This window comes from Lampetra planeri, chromosome 14, assembly GCF_965212315.1.
Source record: "Lampetra planeri chromosome 14, kcLamPlan1.2.h2, whole genome shotgun sequence".
NCBI lineage: Eukaryota > Metazoa > Chordata > Hyperoartia > Petromyzontiformes > Petromyzontidae > Lampetra > Lampetra planeri.
This window is the reverse complement of record NC_136120.1, coordinates 14135929-14156232: the sequence shown is the minus strand read 5'-3', so window position 1 is coordinate 14156232 and position 20304 is coordinate 14135929. Positions and strand designations below refer to the sequence as shown.

Genomic DNA, 20304 nt, shown 5'->3' with positions numbered 1-20304 from the left:
TGATGTTGGAGGGCGGCTGCCTCCAACTGCCCAGTAGCGTCCTTCATTAACCTTCTGCACACACAGACACAAGCACGCATGCAAAACGAGAGCCAAATAGGACTTTGAAATTCTTGTTGGGCGATTCACACGTGAGCACACACACACACCTTAGTCGCTTCAGTTGCTGCAAACTATAAACAAGTGTAAAATATTCCCTGATTATACACGATTAGTCTGGCTAAGATGCTTGCTCATCGATGGATAAGTCTTGTTTTTCGGGGACATTTCCATGTGTAGACCTCATGTGTGGCCACATGAAAATTCAGTCGTGCGCCATAAGTTCCGCACCCCTGCATTAAGAGAGAGCGCTCGCTCCTTTCAGACACACCGACTTGCCGGCTTAGGCTCCTGTGTGGCACTTAACTCCCACACGCAGAGCAGCCCCGCTCTCATTGGCTTCCATTATGGTAGCAGCGCGCTCATGGCCTGGACGGCACATAGCAGCCGACAGTTGCTATAGAAACTATTGACCCGTTATAATAAAGGAACATGACGTTCACCTCGTAAATCTTTATTAGCTTCTGAAACTTCCCCGAAGCACGTTAGGGAGTGTGGAAATGTACCCGTCGTCAATATAACGTCGTTGGTCCACTCGCGCGGGCACACCCTTGCACTTTGGAGTTTGCGCGCCAGGTCTGAGCCGCTTCTTCTTCGTGGTCTGTGTGTGCGAGCGCAGCTCGAGGAGGCGTACAAGACGCTCACGGCCGACGTGACTGCGCTCGCCAGTGACAAAGAGGAACTCAATAACCGGCTCAAGAAAATGCATGACGGTACGTGGCCGTGCTCGCGCCTGCCGTGGCCGCTCGGTGCGATGCGGCCCGACCGGTCCGCCCTTTGGCACCGTGGCTGGAAATGGGATATTCACTCCGGATGTATTCACTGTAATATGTGTGATTTTTATCGAGTATATAAATACAAATTAGATCGGTATCGTATGAAAATACAATACAGTGTCGCTTTATATAACCTCTAAATGTGACCACACCTCAGATGTTGGACAGAAACAGTGGGAGTATTTATTTTATAGAGCTAGTAATAGGCAGGTGAATAAATAAACTTGCGCATTAACTTGAACAAGGCCAGGGGATTGACAGCAGAGGTTTGGGATGTGAAGGTGTGGATGAGGGCCTCAGTGGCAGCTGGGGTCTGGAAAAGGCGGAAGCCGGATGCCTCGCTCATAGGCGGTGTTGCTATGTGCAGAAATGCTTCACGTGGAGGAGGAGGAGAGGGATATCGTTCTGCTCAAGGCTCAGTACGAGAAGCAGCTGCAGACGGAGCGAACACTCAAGACTCAGGTTCGATGTCACTGCCACCGCCGCCGTTGCCACGTGTGTCGTCTCGTGTTGCATCGCGTTACGCCGGGTGTGGCGCTGTGCGCGGCTCTTGTCATATCCACAGCGATGACATACGCATTCAGTACCTATAGCGGTGTGCAGCGTGTGTTTTTGTGTGTTGAGTGTATATTTGTGTTTGAGCGTGTATCTGTGTATTGAGTATGAGTGTGTAACCCTGGTGTTTGAGGACCGGTCAAAACCACGTTGCAGGTCGTACGTCATGGCACACCCGTTGTGCGGGCAGATGCTTCAACACGTTTGGTGCCGCCACGCAGGCTGTGAACAAGCTCGCCGAGATCATGAACCGCAAGGACATAAGGTTGGATCGGAAGCGCGGCAGCAGCACCGACCTGAAGCGCAAGGAGAAGGAGAACCGCAAGCTCCAGCTGGAGCTGAACCAGGAGCGCGAGAAGTTCAACCAGCTGGTCACCAAGTACCAGCGCGAGGTCAACGACATGCAGGCCGTGAGTACAGCCACCTGAGTTTAGTGCCGCAACGCTTACACCCAGGGATTGATTCATCCACAAGGAATTGTTCTCTGCCGCTTGCAGACTTGGCTGGCTTCATCATGAAATTAGCGGGTATTGGTGGGTCATGCAACGACCCCATGTGACATCTTACGACATCCTACACGTGACCACTCGTCTGTATCTCTTGTCCCCAGTGCTCTTATCTCTACTTTTTGCTTATCTCTTTTATTTTACTAATATTTAACTTTTGTCTTCAGGTTTCTCTTGTCTATCTCTCACTTCACTAATCTGTTTCTATTCATGTCTCAGCGAGCCACATCTTACAGAGGGCCATAGCTTCATGGGCCACTCCGAGCGCCCTCGTGAGGCAACGTGTCCAGAACCCAGACGTGAGATGTAGGTTTAGAGCCGTAAATTGCGTAGGTTTTCACAGCCACTGTTTTTTGAGAATTTTTCCTCGCCATGTACTACTGCGGGCATCTTCAACTCCAGATGATGCCACTCATCGATTGAGATGTAAAAATGGCTCGACAGATCATATCGTGTATTTGACACCCATCAGTGCGGCTACACGAGGTTGCGTTCTGTCATCGCTTCTAACTCCGTGTTGCTTCCTCCACAACTGCCGCCACCTCCCCCGCTCTTTACATACCGCCGTCGTCCCCACCGCAGCAAATCGCCGAGGAGAGCCAGATGCGCATCGAGCTGCAGATGGCGCTGGACAGCAAGGATAGTGATATCGAGCAGCTGCGGCAGCGACTACAGGCACTGCAGGTCGGCATTGACACCACAAGCATCGGCAGCGGCCATGGGGACGGCGCCGACGACGACTCGCTGCAGGGGGGACCCGGTGAGTCCCGCTCGCTGTGCCCTCTGCCCCTCTTAATTTAAAGCAGCGCAGGTTGAGGGCAGCTACGTTGGCAGGAGAGTGCAGGGCAGCAAAGTGTTAGATGTTTGAGGTATTTTTATGCAGTTGGTCACTGAGTTCTAAACACTGAACTCCAAACCTGGAACCCACAAAATTCTGAATAACTGTGACCCTTGGAAAACCCTGTTTTCTGTACCACGTAAACCAAGCAAGCATTGCTTCTTGGTCACATACAACTCCAGTCCGTCTTTCCTGTTGAATCAGCCTCGGCTTTAATTCGCTCGAGAGACTTAAGGCTGCTGCTGCTGCCACTGCTGTGTGACTGTTAACGCCACGTGTCTCAGGACCACAGCTTCATTCAGTCGGGTGGTCTGTCTGGGTCATCGACCAGCACATGACGTTCAGTATACCTCTCATTATGGCTGTGGCTACTAGTCTCGTGCAAACTACTCTGGTGTACCAGCGACCTGGAAAATATTACATGAAAAATAAAGCCCTGTTCAGGAGAGGGTGGGTTTCGACCCCTCCCATCGTTTTGTGTTTATCTCTGACTCAATGCCATTGCTCTCTTGCAGAGACGCGTCTAGAGGGCTGGCTCTCTGTCCCAAATAAGAATAACATCAAGCGCTACGGCTGGAAGAAGCAGGTGAGCGTTGCTTGACTCTCCCTACCCACACCACACAACTGAGGCCGGCTGCTGGCCACCCTGCATTGTGGTTGTTGTGGTCTCGCTTGCCTTTGTCGGGTCTGTGTTCGGAGCGTAACGCCGCATGTCCCTTTGCGCTCAGTACGTGGTGGTGAGCAGCAAGAAGATCCTGTTCTACAACGACGAGCAGGACAAGGAGCTCTCCACTCCCTACATGGTGTTGGACATCGAGTGAGTGACCCGTGGGGCCCTGCTGCACACGAACGTGCACCTAGAGATTTGGAGTTCCCACTTCACGAATGTAACTTGCTCCCTAACGGTCACCTCTCTGTGTTTGCGCATGCAGCAAGCTGTTCCATGTGCGGCCGGTGACGCAGGGCGATGTCTACCGCGCTGAGGCCAAGGACATTCCCAGGATATTTCAGGTACGGTGGACAACGTAGCAGAGCGGGCTTAACTATCCTACAAATATACATCCCCGATGTCTTTGATATAATAGAAGCCCAAATCCTCATGAACTTTGACTCGGCCCTCACCGTGACATCACAGAGTGAGTTAAGGCTGCTTCCACTGTGTGGCCGATAATTACCTGGCACCCCTCGTAACCAGGGATTATTTTCTGCCGGGTCTGTCTAGGTCGGTCAAACAGAACAAATTTCTGCACTCGGAGCACCGCATCAGTTTTAAGTTCTGGTTGTCGGGAAGTTGTAGGATGCGATTGTGCCCATTCACTCGCGTGCGTACGTGTGTGCATACGTAAATACCCATCGCGTGTGCCCACCTTCAGATTCTCTACGCCAACGAGGGCGAAAGCCGCAAGGAGCTGGAGTTCCCTCTGGAGCCGCTGGCGCCGCTCAGCGAGAAGGACCGTGACGTGTGCGTGCCGCACAAGGGCCACGAGTTCATCCCCACAATCTACCACTTCCCCGCCAGCTGTGAGGCCTGCACCAAGCCGCTGTGGAACATGTTCAAGCCGCCACCTGCACTTGAGTGCCGGCGCTGCCACGTCAAGTGCCACAGGGACCACCTGGACCGCAAGGAGGAGGTCATAGCGCCCTGTAAAGGTGTGTGGGTGTTTGTGTGCGGCGAGAGGGTTGTGGCAATTTCACGTGGGACATTGCATGCCTGGGTAGCAAAGCCAGTGTCAGGTTAGAGCGGTCATTATCATCGTCGGTGAAACAACAAGAAACGTGTTAAAGCGCCGGGGTCCATTTAAAGATTTGTATTATCAGCCATGGTTAGTGCACTGCAAGTTGAAGGCCTACCTAAGCCATCGCCATCCCTCAAAGTCTCCTGATGCAACAACCTCTCTCGTACCTGCACTCTAGCTGATCTCATCACTCCTTTGGTAGCAACCCGTCCACTGGCCATCATCCCTTCTAGCGTCTTGTTCTGTCCAAGAATACTTGGAATCTCACCAAGACATGGAGAGAGGAACACATGGATTAGAGAACATTGCAAGTTAGATACATTGACTTTATTAAGACACTTATCACTTATTATTTCTAAGGCATTCAAAGTCGGCATGCAAACCTCTAATTGTCCAGAGGATAGCAGTTCTTGCAGGTGCTGCCCTGGTAATGTTCGGTCGTTAAAAGAACAGAGCATATGTGGAGAGCATTTGACTCTTATTTATATTCCACTTCGACCACAATAAAAAAAACTCACCACCTTAAAACAGATGTATTGTATTAGACATGCTTTGGGTCATGGTCTTTCAATGAAAACGAAGAGACTGAATTATGGTTGGAGATTGCCTTGCACAGCCAACACATGCGCAGGCATAGCTCCAGAAGTGATTAGATAAGGCGTGACGTTTTGTTAGCAAGCTTTGCTAGCCTGTGTAAAAGTTTCCCACCGCCCACCCCCCCACCCTCCCGGTGATCCTCACCACGGCGGTCGTGCACGCTGTGTCTGTCCGCTTGTCCGCAGTGAACTTCGACGTGGCGTCGGCCAAGGACATCTTGCTGCTGGCCGGTTCGCCCGAGGACCAGAAGAAGTGGGTGAATCGCCTCGTCAAGAAGATTCCCAAGAAGCCTCCGGCGATGGAGGGTGGCGGTGGCGGCTCGACGCTTGTGCGCTCCTCCCCGCGCTCGTCCATCCGTGTTCAGGTCAACCAGAGCTTCCGGCGCAGCAGCCGCCAGCTGCCGCAGCCCAAGCCCAGGTACGGTGACGACAGTGGGGAGGGGGGGGGACACCACGGAGCCCCATGGCATGTGTGTCTGTGTACGTGTGTGGGGAGCGGGAGTGTAGCGGGTCGCGTGCTGCGCTACTAACCCGGTGAAACGAGTTCCATTCCCGCTCACGGTGAAGATTATCTGAACCAGTCCTGGGTCTCCCCTAGGTCGACTCGACCTCAAATGAGTACCGAGTGCGGTGTGTATATATCAGTATTACGGAGACAAAGGCGATCAGGCGTGCTGGCTACCCCACTCCCTTGTGTGCCGTGCCGGACTTCGTAGGTGCTCGCTAACAGCACTTGCCCCAAAAGTCTGTTGAGGCTCTACCGGGAATATTTGTCTTTGTATACGTGTGTGTGGTATGATACAGTGGGAGATCGGGCGCTCTGGCCTGTGTGTGTGTGTTTTCCCATGTGTGTGTACACCTAAATGTGTCTTTCTGTGTTGTGAAAGTTTGGGCGTGTTCTCCGTGCACAGACACAAACGCTACTACGGCACACACATGATGATGGATGTTGGTTGGGTGATGACCCTGATGCGGCAGTGTCCCTGTGGCCGCCCCCTGCAGGTGGCCCGACATGGCCCCCCGCCAGTGGACCTGGTCTCTGATCGACTCCGATGTTGAGTACAGTTTTTGACGTCGGCGGTGACTGCCCGGCAAGTGTGCCGCGCACGCGTGCGCTCGCTTGTGTGCCGTGCTGTGATGTTGTGTGTGAGCCGTTCGCAAAACACCATCATTTGCATCGCCCGCATGGGACCGCACGCAGGAGCAACAGACGCCCTCTCAACTGGACAAAACCGTGGCCCCAATTCCCAAAAAACCAAACTTCCAAGAGAACGCATCTGGCTGCGGGTCACTATCACGCGTGCAGTGTGCGTGTCGGGCTCAGTCGCTTGCACTGTCACTGGAAAGAGCGGTAGCGGCGTTGTTGACCTGTGGTTATTCTTGTTGCCTTTTGTTGTTTGTGCGCGGTGTGCTGTGCGGTTCACATTCTTGCTCTTAATTACCGCTTGCTCTACCTGGGTAAGCCGCTACAGCCAGTGGCATGTGCGCTGCCTGTCATGTGACCGCCCTTCCGCTCCCCGTGTCTGTGTGTGTCGTTCTGTAGCTAACCGGGATTCCTGATGGTGGTGACGGCAGCCAAGGAGAAAGAGGCGGCTGCTGCTGCTGCTGCTGCTGCGCCTCGTGTGGATTACCCAGCACAGGGCCCTCATAGGGCCCGCCTTCACCAGCGCTTCCACAAGTAACAAGCCAATAATTAACATGATTTATATATAAATATACGAGAATTCGTTTTGCCCATGAGAACATGTGAGCGAAAGTGAGAAGATTGCGCGAGGAAAATTTTTCACGGAAAACGAGACTGCGCAGAAATGAGAAGTGGCGATTGCACACGCGGTGCCAAGCACGGGGGGGCATACCTCGCTCCAAACCGCCTTGCGTGAGCGAGCCGGGTCCCCCCCGTCCTGAACACTGCCGCTGTCCCCACCACCGCCACCCGTTTCCAGAGTGGGTGCTGCCAAACGTGACTGCAAGCGCCTATTGAGGCGACACGACGCGGCGGGAATGGAAGCCGGGAACGTTGGGGCAAAGTTTTTTTTACAAAGCAGCGATGGTTGTTTCCACGGCTGGCTCACCCGGTGAGTGAGGTGCTGTGGACGGTGCGGCCTGCGTCGCTGGTGCAGTGAGCGTGGGACGGGCGCCGTTGCCCGTAATGGGCCAGGTGTCCTTGAGCTATGCAGTAATGACCTCCCCCGGCAAGTCACGTTGACTTGCGCTGCATCGTTAAGCCCACTGCAAACGCCAATCAGTTATGTAGAGCAGTTACAGAGAAATATTAACTGGAACAGGGAAGTTTGTTTTATTATATTCTGCTGTTTTATAATATATCTTTTCTAATATCTGTTTGCAGAAAGGTCATTGTGTTGTCGCCTTACAGCCTCGAGCAATGATCTGCGTCGTTCCGCGTGTGCAAAATTTGAACTGAAATGCAGCGTTTATGTTAAGTTTTTACCAGTTGGCCTGCTGTCGCGTGTAACGCACGCCCAGCTTTGTGTGTGTGCGGGCGCGCCTCCCCTGGGCCCAAGATGCTCTGAATGAAATTGGGGAAGACGATTGAGGGATGGGAAGCAGGGCTGTTGCTGCCTGTTGACCTGCAGCTCCTAAACAGAGATGATGGCAGCTGCTCTTCACGACCCCACAGCACCAATTCGCGATGCCTTCGCATGACCATCTAAGGTGCTGTTTTGCCCAAGTTGGGACCAGGGCAAGGTTTTAGCAGCAGCTAGGGACTGAGAGACTCCTGCTTGCTGCTGCCTTTGATTGCTTTCCCGACAGCAGTGACCGTTGACCTGTGTGGTTAGCCGGCTGCTGGCTGAGGACACTTGTGCTGGAGACATGATGATCATGGGAAGTAAAGGATTATTCCTCATCACCAACAATAATTTACAGCCCTTTAGCAATCCACTGCTGGATGAACGCTTGTATGTTGAATTTGAACTTATTTTGCACCGTACGTAACCAACCGTCTAATCGGAGGTGCGGCCTGCCCACACCGTATGGGTTATGGGGGCTGTTTGACCATACTTCACCACACTGGTCAGTGCAGGCCGGTGAAGGGCGATTCACCAGGTTTTTAGCGTTGTGCGAATAATTGAACCACTGCTTCACCCTCACGACCAGTCTAATGCAAAAATACGATTTTACTGTGTCCATGATCCCGTGCCATCAACCATGAGGCATAGGTCACCATTGGGTTATGGTGGCTCCCATCTGCATCTTCCCAATTATGCAGGTACCACTTGCTATGCAGACTCTTAACACTGAATCATTCCATACCTCTCCTGGGTCTCTACTTGCCGAGAGACTCCGCTAAGTTTATGTCGCTGTAATTCTCTCCGTCGGCTTTTGGTCAAGCGAGTCCCAATTCCTACCACACTGCGCCAACATGATTTCACGCCTGCACGCGACCCGACCCCCAGCAGCCAACTTCCACGGCAAACAGCGATACGCGTTTCTGTATTTTAAATTGCAAATTGTTTATTTTATGTATTTTTTTTTACTTTGTCCTAAATATGCCTTTGAGACCATGACAACTTGTATTGATGGAAAAGCGAAGATGTATTTTGTAAAATGCCCCTGAAGGAACAAAATGTTAGTGTTTGGGTCCAATAAGCGTTTCACCACTGCCCAGTGCCACATGCACCACCATCAGTGGAGAGCAGTCTGCCGGCACTGCCTTGACACGCATCACCCGACGTTAATGCCACAGACCTAAGACCCATAGCTGATTTCGTAGCACATAGTACTCAGCCCTGTGCTAATCGCGCAGACTGAATACCTATAACCCCCACGTGACCCTGCCCCCCATGGTCCTGATTGTATTGGCTCCTGCACAGAGCGCATAAACAGACGTGGGGCAAACTGTGGTCTCTCTTGACCCCATACCTTGCAATACCCCCATCTGCTGGGGGTGGGGACCCCAGTATCCAATAAGCTGGTACAAGGGTTCGTGGTGGGGGATCAGGTTTTGGGTCCTGGATCCTGTGAACACCAATACTGAGATGCGAGCAAAATGTGAAAATGGGGCCAGTGAAGTGCAGAGGGTTGAAATAGGGTTGGGGTCAGTGTAAGGTCGGTCAGAGTTAAGGACAGAGAAGGCTATTTGTAGTGGCTGGATGGCTAGTTGGTTAAGGCCGTTACTAGTGTATGGTTGGATATCTGGTGGGGTTAAGGGTAAAGGACAAGTGTGTGATTGGCTAGTCATGCTCTGTTACTCATCGAAGTTCGGTTTTTGGCCGCACTTGGTTTCTGGTGTTCACAGCTCAGGGCGCACAGCAGGGAGACGTTCTATTCGTCACCAAACGCAGGGGCCCCAATATTGAGGCTCTCGCAATTTTGGGCCGAGCAAGCTCCCTGCCAAAAAAGTTTGAAATAAAATCAAAATTGACCCCATATGACCCCCTGACAACATCGATCTTCCAGGACCTGGGAGAGTCAAAAGTTTGTGCTGCTGCTGTTTGCAGAGGTGACAAAAAAATAAAACTTAAAAAGACTCCTGAGCGAGCGACTGCTGAGGGCGCACGGTCGGGGGTCATGCCTGGATTCCAGATAACTTGCAGCTCCAGGGTTGGTCTCAAGTCAGTGCCACTTCCTGCCATGTGCATTGGTTGTCAGCAAAGCATAAACGAGTGAAGGCAGTGGCCCCAAATGCTATCAAATGTCAAGAGACATTGCTGGAAAGATTGTCTCGTTTGCACTAGGCCTTTCTGGATAAACTATTACCACTATTATTGCATTATTTGTATAAGTATGTTTCCGACATTAATGTTTGGCACCCACGAAATCTAAAAGTGAGATGACCCTTCATCTTTCGGGGTGCACGGTTACACCAGTGTGCTGCAGCACTATACGGGGTGTTTTTGATAATACTTGACGTTGGTCAGTGCAGGACTGGGCAGAATACCAGCACCGTTTATCACCACTATTAGCTGTGGCCAGATATTATATTAGCAAACACAAAAGATGCCCACATAGATTACATAGGCTCTTGGGGCAAATGATGTTAGAGACCTCACATATACAGACAACAGCTGCCATTTTCCACATCACCGTAGCATTTGTGCCAGGCTTGGTGCACGCCGGTACATGTGCAGAATGCGCAACTGCACATGCATGGGGTATTTGTTGTTTGCCACTTGTACTGGGGGGTCTCATTCGTGTGAGCACGCTGTTCCGACACGTATGAACACGACACCAGTGTTCTTGTCACATGGGGCTCAACAAACAGCAGGGCCAGCTTTACACGACACACACACGTGCGCTCAGCTCTCTTCTCATGAAAAATTACGGTATCCATGTGTCAGTCTGAAGAGTTGATGACATTGTCCCGGGACAGACGAAGGTGTTTGGATGGAGTCACACAGGATCCCTTGAAACAGTTTACTTTCTGTAATTGGCTACGTCATGGGAGTGTAAAGTTAACGTGCTGCCTGTATATGCGAGGTGTTCATCTTGACAATGTACAAACGGTCACCCAATCGGGGTGGTACATGTGGGGTAGAGCAAGGGTTGCTACATCTATCGTAGTAATTGCATGATTAAGCAATATCACAAATTGTACTATCACCTGACTAATATGTTAAGTGCCTCACGTTTTTATCAGTCATCGTGTGGGTCTACTCTGCTTGTTAGTGTAGCTTCACTGAACTCAAAAGGCACGCTAATGTATTTCCACAAACAGATAAGCATACATTCACATGTAAAGGAATACATAACTACACGTTGACAGTCAATACATACATAAACACATACGCCCACGCATTCGGGTACTGCAGTCGGCTTGAGTTGCCAAACATTCTCCTCATTCCTCCGTTTCACTCTGCTACTGCATTCAGTCATATTATGTTAGTATTCAGTATATGGGCATCTGCTCTGACCAAAGCTAATAAGCTAATAATTGTAGGGGGAAAAAAATTTGCCAACTATTTGTTTTGGCAAAGGCACTTGTGTTGCTAATACTTTTTTCCTTCCACTATCTGAACTGTTCACACACACCCGTTGCAAGCTGCGCGTGCGTAAGAGGCTGGCCGGTCACAACGCACACAGGACGACAAGGCAGCGGTGGGGGTTGACTTTGTTTACCAATCATCATCTTGCTCTTCATTACACATCCCCGCACAGCAAAGCACAAGACACTCCGGCATCCGATTCCACGTTAAAACAACACTTTTGTTCGTCAACAGTGGCGATTGTTAGGCGCGATTGTTAGGCGCGAGTGCGAGCGAGATCCTTGTTGCGTGGACTCCTCCGTGTGGCAGCGTCACCGCTCACTGCGCGGCGGACGCCACCGCCCCGGGGTTTACAGCCACACCCTTCCTCCGCAAGCCGTGCGCGTGGCCTTCGTGCATCTTCTCCTGCTGCTCCACCTGAGCACAACCACAAAATGAGCGTCACACCGCTGTTTTGGGGACGGTGGCTGTCGTGGTCATCGGTGCTGTAAAGAGTTCTGAAGGACAGCGGCTGCTGCTGGCAGCCGCGTGCTCTCCACACCAACTACAACGGCAAAGGTAAACTACAACCACTCGTTACCGTGGGGATGGGGGATCCTATGCCCTTCAATGTTATTTAATAAGGACCACGGCAACATGACAAAATGACCTGCAAAAGATAGAGCCACACTAGACGGGTATTAGAGGGGAACATTTTTGTGCACTCAACCCGCGGTGTATTAATGTGTGGCCCGTCAAACTAAGTCCTGTTCGGGCCTCTGTGAGAGAAAGCTTCCTCACTCCAGCACTGCCATGTGAACCACTCCTTGCCCATGGGGCGATACGAGGGGGTACACCACCCCCAACAATGCAGTCACTGGGTGGGGGGGGACCGAGCGCTCGCTGGCAGAACTCACCTCGGCCAGGAACTCTGCCTCACCCTTGGCGGCGATCGACAAACCCGACACGAGGTTGAAGAGGTCTTGCTCGTCAAGAGCCTCCGGGACGCCCGCCTTGCGGAAAAACTGCACAACAGCACGCGGGGAACCGTCACTCGCAGGGGAACGAGGCGTGCAAAAGGTGCACCACCACGCGGAATGTTGGCAATTTTAACATCGCCACACCATTCCACACGAGTTACTGCAAATCCACGCGTTTACACCAGGACCATGCGACGCCCATTTGGAGGCGTGCCCCGTACAAGCGAGCGCCTGCACAGAGTACTTGTTACTGACTTTGGAAGAGACCCGACGTGTACCCAACACACACGCCTACGTGTACTCTCACGTGTACACGCATACACTGGCACGTGTATTTACATGCTCCCACGTGTACCCATCTGTCCCCGCATGTCCACACAAGTGTAGGACAAAGACCCCCTCGTATAGCCAGGGCAAGTGCTGTTCGCGAGCCACTACGAAGGCCGGAATGGTCCATGAGGAGGTGAGTGCCCAGCACCACGCCCGACCGCCTTTGTCTCCCCAGTAGAGCTGCTTACACACTGCACCAGGTACTCATTTGAGGCCGAGTTGACCTAGGGGAGGCCCAAGATCGATTCAGATAAACTTAAGTGAAACCCACACGCCTCTGAGCGCGCTCACCTGGGACACGTTGCGGCAGTCTCTGTAGAGGAACTCGAGGCCATGCGGGTGCGTGGGCTCAACCGACTGGCTCACATCAATCAGCCAGACCTGCACGGCAAAGCACAAACCAGTCACCAGCTCAACCAGCACAACCATCGCATGCCAAACACCACGTTCACTCGAACAAGTATGACCATCGCTCACATGACCCCACATCCTCACACCACCTCCGCAGCAGCAATGGCTCCCCATCGCTGTCAGTGATGGGGAGGAAGCGTTAGGGGAGTGGGTGAGGAGGAGGGGGCCCTCACCTCTCCGCGGTGCCACAGGAGGTTGTACTCGCTCAGGTCGGCGTGCACAAGGTTACACCCGTGGAACAGGGTCAGCATCATCTGCAAACACGAGCACGGCCGGGTGACACGGTGGGACACTGGCAGCAAAATGCCGATGCAGCCAATTCGTCCCACTCAAATCTACACCCAGTAGAATCACAGAGCACTGTCCCAACAAGGTACCACCAGCGCAGTGTGGTTACAGGCACCTATTAAGGCCAGAATTGGAAAGGGGCAGGGGTGTGATTAACAGCACCACTCTTGGCCACTTTTGCCTCCTCAGTGAAGATGTTTACACGTAGCAGTGGGCATTCATTTTAATCTAAATCAACCTCTGGGTGGCCCTGGACAGGTTCAGACAATCACCACTGATGCTAGCTGTGGTTGGGAATGGAGCTTGTCTCCAGGTTTGCAGTACAGTGTGCTAACCACATGAACACCACCGCAAAATACACCACCACCATCCCCTCCAGCATCACAGGGTGGCCCCAACAAGTCGTTCAGCACTCGCACCTGCACCACCTGCTCGTAGGCAAGGGACAGCTGGGCTGATGACAGCCTCGCCTCCTTCAGCTTGGGGGACGGCACCTGACCCTCGCCCAGGAACGACATCACCAGCACGTGCTTCTTCAGCAGCACCACCTCGGGGCAGCGGATTCCCACCGCCCTCATCCTATGTGCATGCGTGCACCGCCACAAGCACAGAAAACATCATTGCAATTCATTGTCTCTTAAGACTACTGTAATTTAACCCTGAGAGTCAATTATATGAAGTATAAAAATATGTATTAGACAGGGACACGCTCCTTCAAAGCTGTTAAGCAAAAATTGGTGGATTACGTGTTCTAGCAGACATGGCCGGGCCAGGCCACAGTCACTGCCTGCAGTATCCAGAGCTCTCTGCCCTCCATCCAGTCTGTTTACGTGACAACCCTCCTCTTCCTCCACTATATGCATCAGATTCCAGACCTCACCAACCCTAAAGGCCTTGGCGACCCACTCAGCCCTCACCTGGCCAGATTGTGCATCTCCTTCTCGGCCCACATGCGGATGACCTTGCGGGGGTTGAGCTTGCTGAAGCGGTCCTTGAAGCGGTAGTCGTCCTTTATGTACTTGTCGCGGTTCTTGAACTCGTTCAGCGTCGTCTTGAACACCTTGACGGCGCACTCCGACGGAACCTCCTTGTTCTCCATCCTGTGGGAATGACCCGGCGGTGGAGAGGGGCGGACACGGTGGTGAAGTCAAGGAAGTGGGTAAAACGGTCAAGCTCCAAGCAACACCACCTCATCCCTCGCCAATCCTCAACCAAGGGCAGCACGATGAGCTTAACGTGAAATGGTTGATACGATGAAGCTGCCTTAATGAGGTTAATACAGGTTTCAGCAACTGGAAGATCGACAGGTTGCTACGAAGTTCACAAGCTGCAATGATGAGGTTTATGCGAAGATGTTGCCGCCCACTCACCGGCCGCCCGCAGCATGGAACACCACCGACTCCTTGCCGGTGCTGATGCAGCCGCTGATGCTTTCTAGCACGCCGGCGTTCACCATCTTGTACAGCAGCAGCCGCGTGCGAGCATCCATCGCTTGGTCCTGGTGTGTGGCATGAGGTCAGCGGGGAGGGTCAGTGTTCGGCCAGCGATAAGCATTAAGCAGGCTGATGCCATGCACACCTTGTGCTGCACAGTAACAGCTGCCACATAAGTTGGTGAGTCATAGCAAATGCCCTTTACCTGCAAATCATTATGCTTATCATGAGTGAGAGTCGGTGAGGGGGAGGAGTGCTCACCACTCACACTTAAGGTCTCAATCTCGTCCCCCAACACCCAGGACAGTACAATGTGGATTTATACAGCATCTGAATGGGAGCCAAGACCATAGAGAAGAGTTGCAGTAGTTGAGTCCAGATAAATGAGGGTCTCTGCACCAGCTGGGAATTGGAGAATCGGGGTGATGTGGTCTCATTCACAGTTGCCTGAGAGGAGTGTGTCAGTGGTGAGGCCCCCCTGTACCGAGGTGGAGTGCTCCTTCTTCTCGTGCAGGCGGGCGCTGCGCCGCTGCTCGGCCTGTGAGTGCTGCTTGAGCACGTTGAACACTTGGTTTGACAGCTTCAGGTCCATATGGATGCCATCCCCCGAACAGAACTCTGGAGGAAACTGCATTCCATAAAAACAGCCACAAACACCACCGCCACAGATTACTGCACAAAAAAACGCTCAAGCAGCCAGGTGTGGACGGCGTGGTTTCCCTGGCTGCCCTGTACGGGCATGCGCTGGTGCGCTGCACTCACGTGCTCCATGCGAGCCGTGTTCTTGCGTCCGCACAGTGCCTCATCGTGCTTGGTGGTCATCGATTTTCCACGGCCGGTGAACCCGCATCGTGGGAACGGCTGTGGCTTGGCTGCAAGGGATCGAGAGAAACACGTAAACACAAAGACACGACGATAGACAGACATGTCCCCTTGCACAGACGTGCAAAAAAAGTATTTAGACACTCACCCATGTACACAGTGACACATACAGAGACAAACCCACCCACAGAGCCACACAGACATCCATACACCCTCAAAAACAGAAAAAGTGCACAGACATGAAATCTCATGCACAGACATGCTGAGATCAGAATCTAGCAAATGCAACCACTCATCCACATACAATCAAGTCCAACCACACCACCCAGCAGTATGCAACATGCCCCCAACCCCCATACACCTCCACTCACCTGCTCGGTAGGGGTCGTGCTGCGTGTCCTGCCAGTCCACCTCCTCCTCTGAGCTGTCGCTGTCCTCATACGGGTGGCTCATGCGGTAGTTCTCAAACGAGATGGACACTGCTCACACAAGAGTCCACACGCAGCGCGTGCGAGTCAGGTCAGCACGGCGGTCCGCAGCTCCACTACAGTGCATTGTATCCTGCTTGAGCTATTGGTGTCGCAGCACGAGAGGAAGTATCCATTCAGATCTCTTTCAGTGGCGCAACCGTCCGGGATGGCCGTAGAAGCTCGGTCTGGTGTGGTGCTCGCCACACCTTTGCTGTCGCGGTTGAGCTTGTCCTGCTCGCGGCGCAGCAGGGCGTCGTGTTCACGGTCAAACTCCATCTGCAGCAGCTTCGCCAGCAGCACGTCACTCTCAGTGTCGCCAACGGGGCCCGGCACCGCTCCCTCCACTGCGAGAAACCTGCGGTGGACACACATGATGAGGACCAATCAACCATGGGACCCAGACCTGGATCAGAAGCTGTGCCGTGTTGAGCAGGCCAGGTGACGCACCGAATAATCGTTTCCAGTTGATTCTTAAGCTCAACACTCATCAAATCGTGAGTGTTTTTGGTTCACACGTATTGCATGCGATTGCTTCAAGTAACCATGCCGTCACTCACACAGAATGATCCTGAATCGTGAAACAATGGTCTGTGCTCAACAGCATCACACCACACGGCAGATGTGGTAATCTGCTACACCGATGGACAAGAGGCCACGGTGCAACTGCGGTCACCATATCTCAAATCCATGGACCACACAGTCACCCCACTACTCGCTTCCGTCATTTGCCAGGAGCATTTCAGATATTCACCCACCAACCTCAACATGAACGTACAAATTTGTTGATGAAATCCCTGCCATATGAAGGGAGGACGAGAATCATCTCAAGAAAGGGGAAAATTGTTACAGATATAGAATGGCTGGGCTCAGTTACTCGCAGAACACACTGCGTGAGCAAAATAAACACTCACACTTGCAATTGAGGAATGTGCAACGTCTAAAAATAAACTACGACACAGTTTCCAGTTGCTGAAATCAACTCTTTCACAACAATGGTATTAGCCACAACTCGGGTTTGATGTATGCAACTGAGATGGGGAGTGGTCGGGTTATTTTGAGTAAGGGTGCCAGTGAGTGGTGTTTGGTAATTAATGTTGGAGTGTGGATGGTGTAGGAAAAGTTTCTTTAAAAAATACACGGTGGTGGATCGTGTGTGATAGGGGTGATTACCAGTGAGTGGTGATGTATTGTTGACGACGGCAGTATGTAAAGGGTGTTGCTCGTGTTGGTCCTCGCAGTGTTCGTGGTGGTAGTAGTAGACTGTTGGCAGTGTTGTTTGTTAAGGGAGTTGTGGAATTGGTCGTCGTGTTGCTAGTGAGTGGTATGACGCAAAATATGTGTCGGTATTGTTTCCGTTGATGGTGCGGGCGTGTAGACTCCTCGTTGGTGTTGACGAGGTGGTAGGTGGGTGGTAGGGTGCGTGAGCGATTCTTGTAGGTAGTTGCGATGTTGGCGTGGTTGGTGTAGATTCGTACTCCAGGCTGAGCGCTTCGTCCTGGGTCCCCGTGTCGGCGCGGCTGAGCTCCTGCGCCAGCTCCTCGCTCATCACGTCCGCCAGGGAGCACGGGGCCGCCGCCCCCACGCCCACCTTGCCCCAAGGGCTCTGCGTGTCGAAGGGCAGGGTGGTGGCGCGTTACGTGCCTCCTGCGGTGACTCATGCGGTGACTCAGGCGGTCACTGCACGGACCGACCCCGGGCTTGTGTGGAAACACGACGAGGCCACGAGCTGAGCCGGCATTTTTACTTCACACGGATGAAAGCAATGACGCAATGACGAGCAAGACGAAAGGCCGTGACAGCGGACCAGCCGATGGCGCTGCGCGGCTCTTTAGGATTGAAACTCGAGAAGCAGCTGACGAAGGCTCGTAAAACAAAACACTCGAATAAAGGCAGACTAGGACCCATAGTTAATTCACTGCGACGCCGGGTGACGGGTCCCACAGGAAAACAAACGGAAACGCAGAGGGGCAAGCCGAGAGACAGACAAGCAGACGCAGAGACGAGTGGGAGAGTGAGCCACAAGGAGACATACACAGTGAGGCACGAGCGGTGGTGAGGGACATGCGAAGACCGACACAATATTAATATGGAGAGAGTTAAACAGGTGCCCCATGCGGAGACAATTCAACGAGACTCGAGGGAATTCGGTGAGACTGGGAGACCGGGAGGCACAGTGGTGACTGGGAGACAGGGAGACTGATACGCACAGGAGAGAGTGATACGCACAGAGGAGACGCAGGAGACAGAGAGGACACAGGGTAGACTGATAGACACGGGAGACACAGGAGAGACACGGGGTAGACTGATAGACACAGGGGAGACAGGGGAGACAGGGGAGAGACGGGGTAGACTGATACACACAGGGGAGACACAGGAGAGACACAGGGGAGACTGGTACACAGGGTAGACACAGGGTAGACTGGTATACACAGGGGAGACACAGGAGAGACACAGGGGAGAGACGGTCACAAGTTCGCACCTTGGGCGCAGCAGTCGTCGCCACCGCAGCCACCAGCGCCTCTCCCCCCGAGCCCTCCATTCCGCTTTCGCCGCCTGCCTTCTCCACAGAGCGAACGGACGCGCGTCTCAACTCTCCTCCTCGTGACGGGGCTCTCTTGGTGAACGTGGACGGAGCAAAGTCTCGACGCGGGCGAAACTTCCCGGCTTCGGCTCAAGGCCCCCCCGCTGTTGTGAACGCGCAGCCTGGGCCTGGCTCAGGCGAGCGGCCGGTGGGGAGGGGGGGGCCGAAGCGGCGCGGGGAGCTGGGGAAAGTGCGGGGCTCGGGGGAGACGAGGGGAGACGTGGGGAGACGAGGGGAGACGTGGGGAGACGAGGGGAGGGAGCGGGGAGACGAGGGGGACGAGGGGGACGAGAGGAAACTGCGGATCCTGCCGCTTGCGCCGCTGCTGTAGTCGGCGGCCGCGCGCGATGGTGATTGGCCGCCTCTCATCACGTGGTACGGAAACGAAAGGTCACGCCGCCGCCATTTTGGTTAGGGGTGAGAGATTTGGGGCCGCCCATAAATGACGTCACGCACCTGGGAGGTGGGGGGGGGTCTGACATTTGTGACGATGTGTGACGAGGGGGGGGTGAGAAATGTGACGTCACATCAAAATGCGCAACTTTAAATAAATATAGACAAATCTGGAATATATTCTAGATTTGAAGCTTTCGTGACTGCAAGGAATCATATTCTTAGGTTTTTTCGGTAAAGTCACGTAGGTAAAACATCAAAATTAATGACGGAGACTTGTGTTGCCTCTTGAAACGTCGTGATTTTTTTTTTTTTTTTTATTTTCATTAATTTTGATGTTTTACCTACGTGACTTTACCGAAAAAACCTAAGAATCTGGAATATAAACAACACGTTCTACTTAATTAAATATACTTAGTAATATATGTTTTCTCCTACATAATAGTACAGCGCCACATTGAATACGCACTACAATGACAATAGTTTAAAGCGATCGGAAGCATGTTTTATTTGGGGGGGGCGGCAGCTTTGTGACGTCATATTAGATGGTGGGGGGGTCTGACTTTTTGTGGCGCTGTGTGACGAGGGGGGGGGTAAAAAATCGTCCAAAATCGCGTGACGTCATTTATGGACGGCCCCATTGTTGTTGTTTAAACTCGAAAACAAAATCCATCTGCCGGGAGTCGACCGCGAGTCCCGTGCTGTTGCCGTTCAAATTCCCCCAGCGAGGCCAACCTTCATTTCGTGTTACGAAATCAAACGCTCACGTCCTGGATGGCGCGCGGTTCACCGCCAACCCCGTGGGTCAGGATCAGCGCAGGGAACTCAGTGGCAGCAGAGAACGAGCGCGGGCGGGTAAACAAATCGCCCGGGGCGTCGTTTGTTGGGAACAGTTCGCGATTGTTCCGAACAAAACTCGCGCGCACTGACGCTGATGTCATCCTGCGACAATGACGAACGGTGCGATCTCATCGCCCCCCGTAGGGGTACCACCAACACGCAAGCAGCTGACGTGGTCAGGCGTGGTCAGTCCACTGCTGTGGATAAGGGCCTCCCCCTTGTGGTGAGTGAGCGTTGGTGTACGCTGTTTTTTTCTGCAATATTTTGCTGTCTTTTCTTGGATTTTCTGTTTGCACTTAGTCACATATTCACTTTAAGATGTTTTTTGTTCATGTTTTTGTTTTTTGTTTGTTGCGGTTGCACCCGATTCAAGAGCCGAATGGCTCACAGGGCTATAGCTAATAAATGAACTTGAAACTTGAAACATGCGCACAACAATGGACGCCTCACCACGTGGAGGGGCAGTGGAGCGCTCACCACGCTGCCTGCTGCCGGCCTCGTGCTGAGGATTCGGCGCTCTCACCGCCGCGTCCCCGGTTCAATCCCCGGGTTGGGAATGTTTTAAAATGTAAAAAATGTTTCGCTGTAAAACTGCACGTTTTAGAATGCGATGCAGGTCCTGATGCGTGCGTGCACACGGAGTCCACGTGCTGTGTCATCCGAGCTGCGGTCTGTCCACTGCCGAAGGCACTCGGACGACCCAGTGGTGGACGTGGATCTCATCGC

At 52.8% G+C, this 20304-nt stretch overlaps 2 protein-coding genes across 3 annotated transcripts in view; one reads left to right on the top strand and one right to left on the bottom strand.

Moving 5' to 3' along the window:
- Positions 1-9830, top strand: part of LOC144722419 (rho-associated protein kinase 2-like) — a 42237-nt gene extending 32407 nt beyond the window's left edge. For both annotated transcript variants that reach the window (XM_078600668.1, XM_078600667.1), the window contains 10 exons: positions 719-812; positions 1243-1337; positions 1652-1840; positions 2519-2696; positions 3290-3360; positions 3503-3591; positions 3707-3785; positions 4148-4424; positions 5293-5524; positions 6650-9830. In XM_078600668.1, coding sequence (XP_078456794.1) covers positions 719-812; positions 1243-1337; positions 1652-1840; positions 2519-2696; positions 3290-3360; positions 3503-3591; positions 3707-3785; positions 4148-4424; positions 5293-5524; positions 6650-6653 — 1308 coding nt within the window. In that variant the 3' untranslated portion in view covers positions 6654-9830. The remainder of the gene's footprint in view (positions 1-718; positions 813-1242; positions 1338-1651; positions 1841-2518; positions 2697-3289; positions 3361-3502; positions 3592-3706; positions 3786-4147; positions 4425-5292; positions 5525-6649) is intronic.
- A 1334-nt stretch (positions 9831-11164) lies between these two features.
- RIOK3 (RIO kinase 3) lies at positions 11165-18696 on the bottom strand. The gene is made up of 13 exons (XM_078600671.1): positions 18244-18696; positions 17240-17367; positions 15971-16119; positions 15666-15773; positions 15235-15344; positions 14957-15100; positions 14410-14537; positions 13957-14139; positions 13459-13618; positions 12925-13005; positions 12632-12721; positions 11948-12055; positions 11165-11468 (listed from the first exon to the last, which is right to left on the bottom strand). Exons 1-13 carry the CDS (start codon positions 18301-18303, stop codon positions 11370-11372), a joined length of 1548 nt encoding a protein of 515 aa, XP_078456797.1. The 5' UTR covers positions 18304-18696; the 3' UTR covers positions 11165-11369.
- Positions 18697-20304: the final 1608 nt, after the last annotated feature.

Bases quoted from the DNA above. Each gene is read 5' to 3' on its own strand.
- RIOK3 (XM_078600671.1), bottom strand. From the start codon at position 18,303: ATGGAGGGCTCGGGGGGAGAGGCGCTGGTGGCTGCGGTGGCGACGACT. The intron at 14,140-14,409 runs GTGAGTGGGCGG...TCATTCCCACAG, and splicing joins TTCCATGCTGCGGGCGGCCG to GATGGAGAACAAGGAGGTTC. The intron at 13,006-13,458 runs GTGCGAGTGCTG...TCGTGTTTGCAG, and splicing joins CCTACGAGCAGGTGGTGCAG to ATGATGCTGACCCTGTTCCA.